This window comes from Hypanus sabinus, chromosome 5 (assembly GCF_030144855.1).
Source record: "Hypanus sabinus isolate sHypSab1 chromosome 5, sHypSab1.hap1, whole genome shotgun sequence".
In the NCBI taxonomy this organism is placed as follows: Eukaryota; Metazoa; Chordata; class Chondrichthyes; order Myliobatiformes; family Dasyatidae; genus Hypanus; species Hypanus sabinus.
Window position 1 is genome coordinate 1,794,582 of NC_082710.1, and position 16,505 is coordinate 1,811,086.

The following is a 16,505-nucleotide window of genomic DNA, read 5'->3' on the forward strand; positions in this document are numbered from 1 at the left end:
ACACCCACCACTCTCTGTGCAGAAAAACTTGCCTCTGACATTTGCCCTTGTACCTACTTCCAAGCACCTTAAAACTATGCCCCCTCGTGTTAGCCTTTTCAGCCCTGGGAAGAAGCCTCTGACTATCCACATGATCAAAGCCTGTCATCATCTTATACACCTCTATCAGGTCACCTCTCATCCTCTGTCACTCCAAGGAGAAAAGACCAAGTTCACTCAACCTATTCTCATAACGTACGCTCTCTAATCCAGGCAGCATCCTTGTAAATCTCCTCCGCACTCTATATAGTATCCATATTCTTCCAGTAGTGAGGTGACCAGAACTGAACACAATACTCCAAATACACCTTCTTGGCAACACTGTCAACCTGCACAGCAACTTTGAGTGTCCTGTGGACATGGATCCCAACATCTTTATAATCCTCCACACTGCCAAGTGTCTTACTATTTATATTATGTTCTGTCTTCAAATTTGACCAACCAAAATGAACCACTTTACACTTATCTGGGTTGAGGTCCATCTGCCACTTCTCAGCCCAGTTTTGCATCCTATCGATGTTCCACTGTAACCTCAGACAACCCTCCACACTGTCCACAACACCCCCAACCTGTGTGTCATCAGCAAACTTACCAACCCACCCTTCTACTTCCTCATCCAGGTCATTTATAAAAATCATAAAGAGGAGGGGTCTCAAAACAGATCCCTGTTGAACACCACTAGTCACTAGAATATGAACCATCTACAACCACCCTTTGCTTTCTGTGGGCAGGCCAATTTTGGATCCACAAAGTAAAATCTCCTTGGATCCCATGCCTCATACTTTCTGAATGTGCCTTGCATTGAGGAACCTTATCAAATGCCTTACTGAAATCCATATACACTATATCCATTGCTCTACCTTCATCAATGTGTTTTGTTACATCCTCAAAGAATTCAATCAGGCTCATAAGGCATGACCTATCCTTGATAAATCCATGCTGACTATCCCTAATCAGATTATGTCTCTCCAAATGCACATAAATGCTGCCTTTCAGGATCTTCTCCAACAACTTGCCCACCACTGAAGTCAGACTCATTGGTCTATAATTTCCTGGGTTATCTGTACTCCCTTTCTTGAACAAGGGATCAACATTTGTAACACTCCAATCCTCTGGTACTTTTTCTGTCCCTATTGATGATGGAAAGATTATTGCCAGAGATTCAACAATTACCATCCTTGCTTCCCACAGTGGGCTGGGGTATATCTTGTCCAGACATGGTGACTTATTTAACTTAATGTTTTTCAAAAGCTTCAGCACATCCTCTTTCTTAATGTCTATATGCTGAAGCATTTTAGTCCACTGTAAATCATCCCACAATTGCCAAGGTCACTGCTGAATACTGAAGCAAAGTATTCATTAAATACCTCTACTACCTCCTTCAACTCCATGCATACATTCTCACTATCATACCTGATTGGTCCTATTGTCACATGGCTCATCCTCTTGCTCTTCATATACTTGTAGGATGCCCTCAGGTTTTCCTTAATCCTGCTCGCCAAGGCTTTCTCATGGCCCCTTCTTGCTCTCCTAATTTAATTCTTAAGCTCCTTCCTGGCAACTTAGTAGTTTTCTAGAACTCTAACAGTACCTAGTTTCTTGAATGTTTTGTAAGCTTTGTTTTCTTCTTAACTAGATTTTCTACATCCTTTGTACACCATGGCTCTTTTACCCTGCCATCCTTTCCCTGCCTCAATGGAACATACCTATGCAGAACACCATGGAAATGTTCCCTGAGCATTTGCCACATCGCTGCCATGCATATCCCTGAGAACATCTGCTCCCAGTTCTGACCCAATAACATCATATTTCCCCCTACCCCAATTAAATGTTTTCCCAAATTGTCTGTTCCTATCCCTTTCCAGTGCTATGATGAAGGAGACAGAGTTGTGATCACTACCTCCAAAATGGTCTCCCACCGAGAGATCTGACAGCTGACCAGGTTCATTTCCCAATACCAGATCAAATACAGCCTCTTCTCTAGTTGGCTTATCTACATATTGAGTCAGGAAACCTTCCTGAACACACCTAACAAACTCCACCCCATCTAAACCCCTTGCTCTAAGGAGATGCCAGTCAATATTAGGAAAGTTGAAATCACCCATTACTACAACCCTATTATTATTGCACTGTTCCAGAATCTGCCTCCGTATCTGCTCCTCGATATCTCTGTTGGTATTGGAGGGTCTATCAAAAACACCCAGTAGATTTATTACCCACACTGACTCAGTAGGCAATCCCTCCAGGACTTCCTCCTTTTCCGTAGCCGTGATATTATCCCTGATTAGCAATGTTAATTCCACTCCTCTTTTGCCCCCCTCCCTGTCCTTTTTGAACCATCTGAAGCCTGGAACACTCAGCAGCCATTCCTGCCCCTGACATCCAAATTTCTGTAATGGCCACATTAATGCTCCATGTACTGATCCGTGCTCTAAGTCCATCTACCTTGTTCATGATACTCTTTACATTAAAACAGACACATCTCAACCCACCTGCCTATCCTTCCTCACAAACTCTCTCCAAGCTGTCTCTGCTTGGTGCCATCTGGCCTATCCTCTGCTTCTTCACTTCAGTTACCACCTCCCTGTGAATCGAAGTTTAAACCCTTCCCATTAGCATTAGTAAACCTCCCTCGCAGGATATTGGCTCCCCTTCAGTTCAGGTCCAACCCATCCCACTTGTACAGGTCACCCTTTCCTCAAAAAAAGTTACCAATGATCCTAGAACTTGAAACCCTGCCCCCTGCACCATCTTCTCAGTCACTAATTTGTCTGCACTCTCTCTGTTGTGACCTCCCCTAGCTCATTGCACTGGGAGTAATCTGGAGATTACTGCCTTGGAGGTCCTGCTCTTCAGCCTCCTTCGCAACTCCGTAAGCTTACTGTGCGGGACCTCTACCCCCCTCCTGCCTATGTCATTGGTACCAACATGTACCACAAACTCTGGCTGCTCATCCTCTCATTCAGAATATTCTGCAACTGCTCAGAGACATCCTGGACCGTAGCACCCAGGAGGCAACACACTATCCTGGCATCTGTTTTGCTGCCACAGAATCACCTATCTGTCCCGCTAACTATCAAGTCCCTTATGACTATTTCTCCTGCCCTTCTGAGGCTTAGAGCCGACCACAGTACTATTGGTTTTGCATCTGCTTCCTTGCCCAGATAGGTCATCCCCCTCAGTAGTATCCAAAGGGGTATACTTGTTGCTGAGGGGAATGGCCACAGGGACACCCTGCACTGACTTCTTTCTCCCTTTATCTCTCTCAGTGTTCATTTATCTACTCCCTGAATTCTGTACTCTTGGGTGTAACCATCTGCTCAAAAATCTAGTCTATCAATTGTTCTGCCTCCTGGATGATCCTTAGTTCATCTAGCTCCAACTTGAGCTCCTTAATGCGGTCTTTCATGAGCTGGAGTTAGCTGCACTTCTTGCAGGTATAGTCATCATGGAGACCATGAGGTTCCATGAGTTCCCACATCCTACAAAATCTTTCCTGTAGTACCATGGGCTTGTGTGGCACTTTGTCAAAGGACTTCTGAAAATCCAAATATCAACATCAAACAATTCTCCTTTTGTCTATCCTGTTTGTTACTACTTCAAAGAATTTCAACAGATTTGTCAGGTGAGATTTAACCTGGAGGAAACTATGCTGACTATGACCTATTTTATCATGTGCCTCCAAGTATCCTGAGACCTCATCCTTAATAATCAACGCCAACATCTTCACAACTGCTGATTGGAGTTAAATTCTCTGATTATTCTCCTATCTGTTACCTTTGGCCATTGATGTTTAAAATTGATATTAATATTGCTGAAGTCCATCTATTATTTGTTAACTGTTTAGTGATACTGCTGATGTTCTGATAGTGTATCAATTACCTGTAGTTACTATCAAGTCACTAATAAGCAACAGAACTAGGGCCTCTGTACCTCCCTCTGTAATTGGATCCTTGACTTCCTAAGTGGAAGACCACAATCTGTGTGAATTGTTAATAAAATCTCCTCGCTGATGATCAACACTGGCACACCTCAGGTGTGTGTACTTTGCCCACTGCTCTGCTTTTTCTGTATGCACGAATATGGCTAGGTATAGCTCAAATGCCATCTATAGATTTGCTGATGATACAATCATTGTTGGCAAAATCTTAAATGGAGACGAGAGGGTGTACAGGAGCAAGATATCCCAGCTAGTTGAGTGGTGTTACAGCAACAAACTTGCACTCAATCTTGGTAAGACGAAAGAGCTGATTGTGGACTTCAGGAAGGCTAAGATGAGAGAACACAAACCAATCCTCATAGAGGGATCAGAAGTGGAGAGAGTGAGCAACTTCAAGTTCTTCAGTGTCAAGATCTTTGAGGATATAACTTGTTCCCAGTAGATCGATCCGGCTCTAAAGAATGGAAGACTGCAGCTGTATTTCTTTAGGAGTTTGAGGAGATTTGATATGCCAGCTAAAATACTTAAAAACTTCTTCAGACATACCGTGGAGAGCATTCTGACAGGCTGCATCACTGTCTGGTGATGGGGGTTGGTGGTGATGTGTTACTGCAGAAGATCAAAGCAAGCTGCAGAAAGTTATAAAATAAATTAGTTCCATCATGGGTACTAGCCTCCAAATTATCCAAAAGATCTTCAAGGAGCAGAGCCTGAGGATGGTGGTGTCCATCATTATGGACCCCACCAGCCAGGAAGGGCATACAGAAGCCTGAAGGCACACAACCAGTCATTCAGGAACAGCTTCTTCCCCTCTGCCATCCAATTCCTAAATGGACATTGAACCCATGAACAGTACCTCATTTTTTAAATATTATTACTATTTTTATTTTAACTATTTAGTGTGTGTGTGTGTATTTTCTTACTGTAATTGATTTATTATCTATATTACCATGTACTTATTATATTGTACTGCCTCTGCTAAGATAACAAATTCCACAGCATATGCTGGTGATATTAAACCTGGTTCTGATTGTGACTGATGTTCTATGCTAATGATCCAGTGATGTGAATTTGAATCCACCATCACAACTGGGGAATTTCATTTGAACTGATTTAAAAATTATGAAAAAAGCTCACTTCCTTAAATAAACATGGAAGTGCAGGCAAGTAGTAAATGCCTACCTGGCTCACTAAAGTCTTTAGGAGGGAAATCTGGTGTTTTCATCTGTTTTGACCCGTATGTGATTAATTCTCAGTTTAGGGGTAAGTGGGGTTGCACAATGCCAGTGGTTTCTACATTTCATTAAGGAATAAGAAAATTTAAATGTTTACTTACATCGAGCTAAATTTCCTCCTAGCTTTCTTGTATAAGCCCACTCAATGTGCTTTTTCCACACAATTTCTCCTCTTTGCAAGAACAATGAGAGGGATAATTTTTTTTTGCAAATTATATCCAGTAATATTGATTCTGGAGATCAAAGACAAAATCATTACAGAATTAATACTTAGTCCAGAAATGTATTAATTGTAACATTGTTTTCATCTGTTTGATCAGTATATTATTATGCATCATAAACTAACAGCTGCCAAAAATTCCATTCAGGAATTTAATTGAAATTGGGCCAGAATTCTGGTCTTTGTTCCCATTCATCACAATGTGTGTCCAGCTTTTTCATAGTTGCCTGTTCAGTTGGGATTGAACCAGTTAAACAGTGAATAGATGGATTCAATACAAGTCTAACTTTTTTGGCAAATACGTTAGTGTGTTCTAATTTGAAGTGTGTTTTGACATTGACCTGATTGCCACTGAAGGATTACCAGTCTTGGATTATTCGTTTCATGTTTCTGCCATAATGGAAAAGGCAGCATGTGACCTGACAGTAGCAGAGCTACTTTACTAGTCTGTGAAAGGTTCTGTTATTGCCCATTCTCTTCATTTATTACGACTGCAAGTCCCTACAAGGGATTGCGCGGACTGCTGAGAGGGTCATCGGGATTTTTTTTCCACTCATCAGAGATGTTTATCAAGAGCGCTATGTATGCAAGGCACTTATCATTGTCAATAATCCCTCCCACTCCTCCAATAATCTCTTTGACCTCCTATCATCAGACAGGAGGTGCTGTAGCATTCAAATAAGGACTGTTAGAATGGGAACAGATTCCACCCCCCCTCCGTCCCCCAGACTGTAAGACTACTGAACTCCCTGCCACCATATTTGTGGTGATACTACTTTGTATTGTGTGAGTTATATGTACTGTGTTGTGTACTTTTGTCCAGAAGAACTTTTATTTGGTGGTATACTTGTGTGCAGCGTAATGACAATAAACTGAATTTGAACTTGAAAAGAACTCGGTCTTTCTAAAAATGTTGATGAATGATACTAAGCAGCAAATTCTATAGCTTAAAAGTAATTGGTGTAGGACTTATTGCAAGTCTGTGAAAGGTAATTTTAAACATCTATACCCAAGTGTGTGAGTGTCTGTGTAATTGTATTACAACAGTAAGTTTGCTGATAGATTAAGACTTTTTTGTAGATATTCACTGGAAGTGAGGTAGGAGCTAAAGTTTGCCAGAGTTTTCTGACTTTCTTCATTGATGACTATCTGCAGGTGTGAGATGGTTGGAAATGAATATCCATAATGGAAACAGTCATCAAAAGCCCAAACTTCTTCATTTGCAAGTAGAAGCTCTGGTCAGGTCTGGTGACCCAAATCATGCAGATCTCGCCTTTGGTATCTTTGAGCAGGTATGTTCCTGACACTGATTAAACACTGACTATCTGTTTCCGATGCGAGTCCTTTTACAATTAGTATTAATGTAAATCACATCCAAAAGCTTAATAGATGATTACTGGCGCAGAATAGAGACAATTCAGATTTTTAAAAAGAGCAGGACTGAAATTCTAGGGCTTTCAGACACTCTGAATATTTCCATTTATTATGTATGTCTTTTATAATTTTGTTCGGTCATGAAAATACAATAAGTGACATATCTGAATCCCCCTTGCCTCTGATTAAATAGCAAATATTTAGCGATAAAGTTCAAAATATATTTATTATCAAAGCAGATATATGTCACCATATACAACCCTGAGAATCTTTTTCTTGTGGGCATACTCAATAAATCCAAAATAGAATAATAACCATAATACAATCGATGAAAGACCGCACCAACTTGGCCATTTAGCCAGTGTGCAAAAGGCAACAAACAAAAGGAAAATAATAATAATAATAAATAAGCAATAAGTGTTGAGAACATGAGATGAAGAGTCCTCAAAGTGAATCCATAGGTTGTGGGAGCATTTCAATAATGGGGCAAGTGAAGTTGAATGAAGTTTTATCGTTTAGTTCAAGACACTGACGATTGAAGAATAATAACTGTTACTGAACCTGGTGGTGGTTTCTATACCACCTTCCTGATGTCAGCAGCGAGAAGAGAACATGTCCTGGGTGGTGGAAGTCCCAGATGCTTTCCTACAACAAAACTTCATGTAGATGTGCTCAAAGGTGGGGAGGGCTTTACGTGTGATGGACTGGGTAATGAATGAGCCATAGTTGACATAGACTTTATTAAAACAATTATAGATGAGTGTGTCTCCACAAAATCATTCACAGTATTCCCCAACCAGAGACCCTGGATGAACCATGAGATTCACAATCAGTTGCGGCCCAGATCAGTGGCATTCAAGTCTGGTAACTTGATACTAATGTGATCCACTTGTCAGCAGTGTGGGTTCACTGCTGGTGCTTTCTTTGGCTTCACATCGAAGGAGGTTTTCTAATTGCTTTGAATTGATAACGTTATTTTTTTTAATAACTAGTATGCAACTTGTGCTTTCTGGAACAGACAGACATACTTTATTGATCCTAAGGGGAAATTGGGTTTAGTTACAGCTGCACCAACCAAGAATAGTGAAGAAATATAGCAATATAAAACCATAAATAATTAAATAATAATAGGTTAATCATGCCAGTGGAAATAAGTCCAGGACCAGCCTATTGGCTCAGGGTGTCTGACACTCCGAGAGAGGAGTTGTATAGTTTGATGGCCACAGGTAGGAATGACTTCCTGTGACGCTCAGTGTTACATCTCGGTGGTTGTAATTGAAATGTTACAGATCATTTGAAGAGCAGTTAACTGATCTCTGTGTAAAATTGTGGATATATTTTCCTTTCTAGTTTCCCAATAATGAACCTGTGCTACTTGGCATGAAAGGTCAAGCTTATTTGAACAAAGGTCTGATGGAAGAAGCATCTCAGGTTGTTCAATGTTTTAAATTGTTTGGGAATGAAATACGAATGAGTACAATCATGCTATTTGGACAGTTATTAAAAATGTTCACTTTGCAAATGTAGCTCAGACAATAGACAGTAGGTGCAGGAGTAGGCCATTCGGCCCTTCTAGCCAGCACCGCCATTCACTGTGATAATGGCTGATCATACATAATCAGTACCCTGTTCCTGCCCTCTCCCCATATCCCTTGACCCCGCTATCTATAAGAGCTCTATCTAACTCTCTCTTGAATGCATCCAGAGACTTGGCCTCCACTGCCTTCTGGGGCAGAGCATTCCACATATCCACCAGTCTCTGGGTGAAAAAGTTTTTCCGCATCTCTGTTCTAAATGGCCTACCCCTTATTCTTAAACTGTGGCCTCTAGTTCTGGACTCACCCATCAGCGGGAACATGCTTCCTGCCTCCAGTGTGTCCAATCCCTTAATAATCTTATATGTTTCAATCAGATCTCCTCTCATCCTTCTAAATTCCAGTGAATACAAACCCAGTTGCTCCAATCTTTCAACATATGACAGTCCCGCCATTCCGGGAATTAACCTTGTGAACCTATGCTGCACTCCCTCAATAGCAAGAATGTCCTTCCTCAAATTTGGAGACCAAAACTGCACACAATACTCCAGGTGGGGTCTCACCAGGGCCCTGTACAGCTGCAGAAGGACCTCTTTACTCAATTCCTCTTGTTATAAAGGCTAGCATGCCATTAGCTTTCTTCACTGCCTGCTGTACCTGCATGCTTGCTTTCATTGACTGATGTACAAGAACACAGAGATCTTGTTGTACTTCCCCTTTTCCTAACTTGACTCCATTTAGATAGTAATCTGCCTTCTTGTTCTTGCCACCAAAGTGGATAACCTCACATTTATCCACATTAAACTGCATCAGCCATACATTTGCCCACTCACCCAACCTGTCCAAGTCACCCTGCATTCTCATAACATCTTCCTGACATTTCACACTGCCACCCAGCTTTGTGTCATCAGCAAATTTGCTAATGTTACTTTTAATCCCTTCATCTAAATCATTAATGTATATTGTAAACAGCTGCGGTCCCAGCACTGCACCTTGTGGTACCCCACTGGTCACAGCCTACCATTCCAAAAGGGACCCGTTAACCACTACTCTTTGTTTCCTGACAGCCAGCCAACTTTCAATCCATAGCCAGCCAATTTTCAATCCATATTGCTTTCAGTACATTTTCTTTCTAGTAAACGTAACACGAGTAACAAGCTAATATTTCTGGTAGAGCAAAAATGACGGTAAAATAGTATTCAGTGTTTTTGCAGTTGTTTCTGCCCATCAGTAATGATCCAACTATATATCAACAGATACCTCGTATAATTCTAACTTTTTTTTGCTGAGAAGATAAAGCAATGTTTTCCCATTCATCAAACAGATTTCAACAGATCTTACTAGATCTCATCCTGACATGTCCGAGTCATGGAAACTACAAGGACTCATTGAATATACTCTGAAAAATTATATGCAGGCGGAACAAAGGTATGAAAGGCAAAAGAAGCATGATTATACAGCTCTATTTCCCATTCCACAGAATCTTCTGAACATTTTGTGCTTTCAGATTTCTGGTATTTGTAGTTTTTGTTTTGGATTTCATTTTCTCTAGCTTCTCAGTGCCTTCTCAGATGCTCCATCTCTCTTTTCATCATTGTAGATAAAATATTCCTGTCATGATCCAGGCATTCCCATAAATCAGTGAAGGTGTCATTTTTTTTTCAGGAAACTTAAAGCATTTTCTCTGTCGCTGGTAACTTGCTGTTTTGGGAGTCTGGTGTCAAACCTTTGATCTATGTGACCCACCAATCTGAACTGGAAGTTTATAATGAGAGTGCTGATGGAAGAGATTTTGCTGAGGGAGAAGAGCCGAATGTAGATTTGCCTCATCTGCCAATGGTTTATTTGAAGAATTTTGTGAAAGCAGAGATAGTGGTATCTCTTTGGTACTTTGAGATTTATTTATATAGTCCATGTCCATAACATATACTGCTAACGCTGTACACCATGAGTACAAATGTTGGGTTAGAGGTTGGAGCAAGAAGGCTGCGAGTGATGGCTGATTTCGGGAATGAAGGCAGTTTTTGCTACATGGGGTAAAAGAGGCAAGACTGCGCAGGCGCGTCACATCAGCCAGTAGAGCGCGAAAGGTTTAGAAAGAAGACCGCCATATCCAGCAGGCAGCGGATTGAGAGGCAGCAGAATGATAGGGCTTTGGCTGAACGGGCTTAGGCGATAATGGGACAAGGCAAGGTAGGTTCACTGGTGTTAACTGCAGAAAGGAGGAAGTATGTGTGTGAGGCTGGTGTTATGTGCTTGGTGTCAGATATGACAGGCTCTGGAGTCTTCCAGCCTCCCAGACGGCCAGATCTGCACCCAGTGTGTTGAGCTGCAGCTCCTAAGGGGACTTAGTTAAAGAACTAGAGATGTAGCTCAGTGCAGGTCAAGGAGAGCGAGGAGGTGATAGAGAGGAGTTATAGGCAGGTGGACACACCGGGGCAATGGGAGACAGACAAGTGGGTAACAGGAGAGGGAAGGGGAAGAGTCAGGTACTAGAGAGTACCCCTCTGGCTGTACCCCTTGACAATAAGTACTCCTGTTTGAGGACTGTTGGGGGGGGGACAGCTTACCTGGGGGAAGCAACAGTGACCGTGCCTCTGACACAGAGTCTGGCCCTGTGGCTCAGAGGGTATGGAAGGGAAGAGTAAGGCAGTAGTGATAGGGGACTCCTCAGAATATGCTGATAAGCCTACAAGAGGAGAGGCTGTACTTGATTTGCTATTGGGAAATGAACCTGGTCAGGTGTCAGATCCCTCAGTGGGAGAGCATTTTGGAGATAGTGATCATAATTCTATTGTGGCGACCCACTTTCTATGCAGGCCAATCGGCTCACAAGATGGCGCGTGCGTCAGCAGAGAGGCCAGCCCCAAAATGGTTGCTGGGCCACCTTCTTCACCAGCAAGGAGAGAAAGCCCATGTGCGGGAAGAGACTTTTGTAATGCACCTCTGACGTCATTTCTGCCCGGAGAGGGCAGGAATGGAACTGCGTAAAAGCCAGTGTCACAAAGTTTGAATAAACTAGTCTGGAGTGCAACTTACAGACTGTGTGTCGCTATTTCTAGCTCTGTGTGTAGCACATTGCTACATTGGTGACCCTGACAGTCCAAACGGGATTTGGACCAAAGATGATCGACTTTTCATCTGTTCACGCAGTTTCGCTAAAACTGTCAACTTTCTGGATGCTGCGAGCACGCGTGTGGTTTAGCCAAGCAGAAGCCCAGTTCCAGATTCGGCAGATAACCTCTGATTCCACGAGTTACTATTATGTGGTGAGCTCCCTTGACCAGGAGACAGCTGCCCAGGTTGAGGATTTTATACAGTCACCCCTGGAAGAACAAATATGCAACGTTCAAAGCGGTGCTTATAGGGACCTTTGGCCTCTCACGGCGTGAGCGGGGTGCCCGCTTGCTGCACCTGGATGGTTTGGGAGACAGACCACCGTCAGCATTAATGAACAAGATGCTGGCCCTGGCTGAAGGACACAAACCCTGCCTCATGTTTGAGCAGGTGTTCCTAGAGCAACTGCCTGAGGACATACATCTGCTGCTGGCCGACGCAGATTTCAGTGACCCCCGGAAGGTGGTGGCCCGGGCAGATGTGCTGTGGAAAGCCAAGAGGCTAGAGCAGGGTGTCCGTCGGTCAGATTACCAGGCCACGTGCCCAACAGCAGGCCAGACCAGGCCCAGCAACAGAGCACACACAACCCAGAAGCAGGACTGAGGAGGTCAATGAACAGTGGTGTTTCTACCACCAGCGGTGGGGCACAGAAGCCTGACATTGTCACCCACCCTGCAAGTTCCTGGGAAACTCCAGGGCCAGCCACCGCTAATGGCTATGACAGCTTGCCACCAGGACAGCCTCTTGTACGTCTGGGACAAACAGTCGGGACACTTCTTCTTGGTCAACACTGGGTCAGAAATCAGCGTCTTACCCCCAACAGGGTATGACACCCGCACAGGAAGCCAGGACTCACCCTGAGGGCTGCAAACAGCAGCACGATACTGACCTACGGCACCTGCACAGTGCAGTTGCAGTTTGGCGCCTGCTGGTTCAAGTGGGACTTCACACTGGCCGCTGTGGCCCAACCACTCCTGGGGGCGGACTTCTTGTGAGCTCACAGCCTGCTGGTTGACTTGCAAGGGAAAAGACTGGTCCATGGCAAGACTTTCCAGATGTTCTTCCTGGGTGAAGTGAAGTTGCCGGCCTCACACCTGGACTCTGTTACGCTGTCTGACAATGAATTCACCAGAATCCTGGCAGACTTTCCATCGATTCTGGCACCGCAGTTCACGGCAGCCATGCCCAGACATGGGGTACAGCACCACATTCTGACCCAGGGACCACCCCTCCACACCTGCGCACGAAGGCTCCCCCCGGAAAAGCTCCGCCTGGCGAAGGAGGAGTAAAAGAGGATGGAGGAATTGGGGATCATACGGCAGTCCGACAGCCCATGGGCCTCCCCCCTGCACATAGTGCCCAAAGCAGCCAGGGGCTGGAGACCATACAGCGACTACCGCAGACTGAATAAGGCTACAGCTCCTGACCGCAACCCTGTGCTTCACATACAGGACTTTGCAGCAAACCTGTCTGAGGCAAGCATCTCTTACAAAGTAGACCTCGTCCGGGGATACCATCAAATCCCAGTACACCCTGAAGACATCCCCAAAACAGCACTCATCACCCCGTTCGGCCTGTTTGAATTCCTCTGAATGCCGCACAGACGTTCCAGCGGCTAATGCAACTTACAGACTGCGTGATGTTATTTCTAGCTCTGTGTGTAGCATATCGCTACACTATCTCCTTTACAATAGCATTGGAGAGAGATCGGAATAGACAAGTTAGAAAAGCGTTAATTGGAGTAAGGGGAATTATGAGGCTATCAAGAAGAAATTAGAAGCTTAAATTGGAAACCAATGTTCTCCGGGAAAAGTACAGAAGAAATATGTTCTCCATAGGTGCGTTCCAATGAGACAGGGATGTTATGGTAGGGTACAGGAACCATGGTGTACAAAGGCTGTAATAAATCTAGACAAGAAGAAAAGAAAAGCTCACAAAAGGTTCAGAGAGCTAGGTGATGTAAGAGATCTAGAAGATTATAAGGCTAACAGGAAGGAGCTTAAGAAGGAAATTAGGAGAGCCAGAAGGGGCCATGAGAAGGCCTTGGCGGGCAGGATTAAGGACAACTCCAAGGCATTCTACAAGTATGTGAAGAGCAAGAGGATAAAGCATGAAAGAATAGGACCTATCAAGTGTGACAGTGGGAAAGTGTGTACGGAACAGGAGGAAATAGCAGAGGTACTTAATGAATACTTTACTTCAGTATTCACTATGGAAAAGAATCTTGGTGATTGTAGTGATGATTTGCAGCAGACTGAAAAGCTTGAGCATGTAGATATTAAGAAAGAGGATGTGCTGGAGCTATTGGAAAGCATCACTTTGGATAAGTCGCCGGGACCGAATGAGATGAGTAGTCCCCAGGCTATTGTGGAAGGCGAGGGAGGAGATTGCTGAGCCTCTGGTGATAACCTTTGCATCATCAATGGGGATGGGAGAGGTTCTGGAGGATTGGAAGGTTGCGAATATTGCTCCTTTATTTAAGAAAGGGAGTAGAGATAGCCCAGGAAATTATAGACCAGTGAGTCTTACCTCAGTGGTTGGTAAGTTGATGGAGAAGATCCTGAGAGGCAGGATTTATGAACATTTGGAGAGGTATAATATGATTAGGAATAGTCAGCATGGCTTTGTCAAGGGCAGGTCATGCCTTACGAGCCTGATTACGAGGATGTGAGGATGTGACTAGATCTGTATATGGATTTCAGCAAGGCATTTGATAAGTTACCCCATGTAAGGCTTATTGAAAAAGTAAGGAGGCATGGGATCCAAGGGGACATTGCTTTGTAGATCCAGAAGACAAAGAGTGGTTGTAGATGGGTCATATTCTGTGTGGAGGTCAGTGACCAGTGGTGTGCCTCAGGGATCTGTTCTGGGACCCTTACTATTCGTGATTTTTATAAATGACCTGGATGAGAAAATGGAGGAATGGGTTAGTAAGTTTGCTAATGACACAAAGGTTGGAGGTGTTGTGGATAGTGTGGAGGGCTGTCCGAGGTTACAGTGGGACATCAATAGGATGCAAAACTGGGCTGAGAAGTGGCAGATGGAGTTCAACCCAGATAAGTATGAAGTAGTTTATTTTGGTAGGTCAAGTATGATGACAGAGTATTGTATTGACAGTAAGACTCTTGGCAGTGTGGAGGATCAGAGGGATCTTGGGGTCCGAGTCCATAGGACGCTTAAAGTAGCTGTGCATGTTGATTGTGTGGTTAAGAAGGCATGGTGTATTGGCCTTCATCAATCGTGCAATTGAATTTAGGAGCTGAGAGGTAATGTTGCAGCTGTATAGGACCCTGGTCAGACCACACTTGGAGTTCTGTGCTCAGTTCTGGTCACCTCACTACAGGAAGGATGTGGAAGCCATAAAAAGGGTGCAGAGGAGATTTACAAGGATGTTGCCTGGATTGGGGAGCATGCCTTATGAGAATAGGCTGAGTGAACTCTGCCTTTTTTCCTTGGAGCGATGGAGGATGAGAGGTGACCTGATAGAGTTGTATAAGATGATGAGAGGCATTGATTGTGTGGATAGTCAGAGGCTTTTTCCCAGGACTGAAATGGTTGCCACAAGAGGACTCCGGTTTAAGGTGCTGGAGAGTAGGTACAGAGGAGATGTCAGGGGTAAGTTTGTTGCTGGCAATAGTGGTGGAGGCGGATACAGTAGGGTCTTTTAAGAGACTTTTGGATAAGTACATGGAGCTTAGAAAAATAGAGGGCTATAGGTAAGCCTAGTAATCTCTAAGGTAGAGTCATGTTCAGCACAACTTTGTGGCCTGAAGGCCTGTATTGTGCTGTGGGTTTTCTATGTTTCTACACTTCGTGACAAATGTTAAGCCACTTTGCTTTATTGGAGAGAAAGGTGAATTACATCATTTATGTTTGTTTTATGTGAAAGATGACTCGCAGTATATGGAAACTGGTCCATATTCTTCAAAGTCTCATCATGGTTGTTTAATTTGAGGTTCCAGGAGGCTGCTGGAACAGGGGCTTCCAAATCTACCTGTCATTGATACACTGTGTTAAACCTTACTTCTAAGTATTACCCGTTACCCGATGCAAGAACACATAGTACTTCGGAAGATAAAGCAACAGCTTTTTTTTATTAGTAGCTTGCTACTAGGAAGAATCTTCCTTCAGCACTCTCTTGGAATCTGCACAGGGGTCTCCAATTACTTGTACTAGCATGGCTCTTTTATACACATGTAGTCATGTAAACTTGTTAGGCAGTTGTGCAATTTCTTCTTTACTTGCCCAGCAATAGTAACATAAGATGCTTGTAAGGTAATTGATCATTTAGAGAATTATTGTTCTAAGAACCTGCTTAGCTTGGATAGTTCCCGTTTACTTCTAAGAACCTGCATTAGGACATTGTCTCATCAGGCGGTTCTTTACTTAAACCTTGGTCTAGCAATTTCAAGAACAATGTCTAGCATGTTAAGAAAACAGTGTATAATTAACACAGCATCCTCTGGTGTGTCAGCAACATCAGAATTACTCTTTGATCCCATCAGCTGCACCTTGAAGACTCGTGGAGCAGAGAAGTTGGAGGCTAAACAATTCCCCATTTGCACTCTAGTGCTATTTCATTCCAGCAAAAGAATATTCAGGAGTTTTTGCAATGAAAAAATCTTGCTTGTTGGATCTGTTGATATTTGTATAGCTTTCATTCAACAAATATAGAATACAGGTAATTTTCTGAAAGGCTACCATTATAGAGATTATCTGCCATTCATCTTGGTTGATGTAGGTAAAGGCATTTGTAAGGTTCAGATAGTTCCATCTGGTCATTGCTGCTCCTTGCAGTTAGTTTAAGCTGTTGAAGATTATGTCCAGAGATAGTACTTCTTGATAGTCAGCAAGCACTTTGGAGTAGTTCTTTGGCCACTAGGAGGAGATAATTGTTTATCTGTAACTTCCTGTGATAAGAGAATAAGACCAAAAGATACAGGGGCAGAATTAGGCCATTCAGCAATAGGACATCCCTCACTTGTTACCTCAAGTTCAAAATAATGTGTGTGTCAGTTACAAGGGAGATTATGATTGATTACTAA

At 43.3% G+C, this 16,505-nt stretch overlaps 1 protein-coding gene across 1 annotated transcript in view; it reads left to right on the forward strand.

The window, feature by feature from the left end:
* Window positions 1–16,505, forward strand: part of skic3 (SKI3 subunit of superkiller complex) — a 210,848-nt gene that overhangs the window by 63,123 nt on the left and 131,220 nt on the right. Inside the window, exons 11-13 of the mRNA XM_059969300.1 lie at window positions 6,590–6,726; window positions 8,159–8,239; window positions 9,668–9,771. Of these exons, the coding sequence (XP_059825283.1) occupies window positions 6,590–6,726; window positions 8,159–8,239; window positions 9,668–9,771 (322 nt within the window). The remainder of the gene's footprint in view (window positions 1–6,589; window positions 6,727–8,158; window positions 8,240–9,667; window positions 9,772–16,505) is intronic.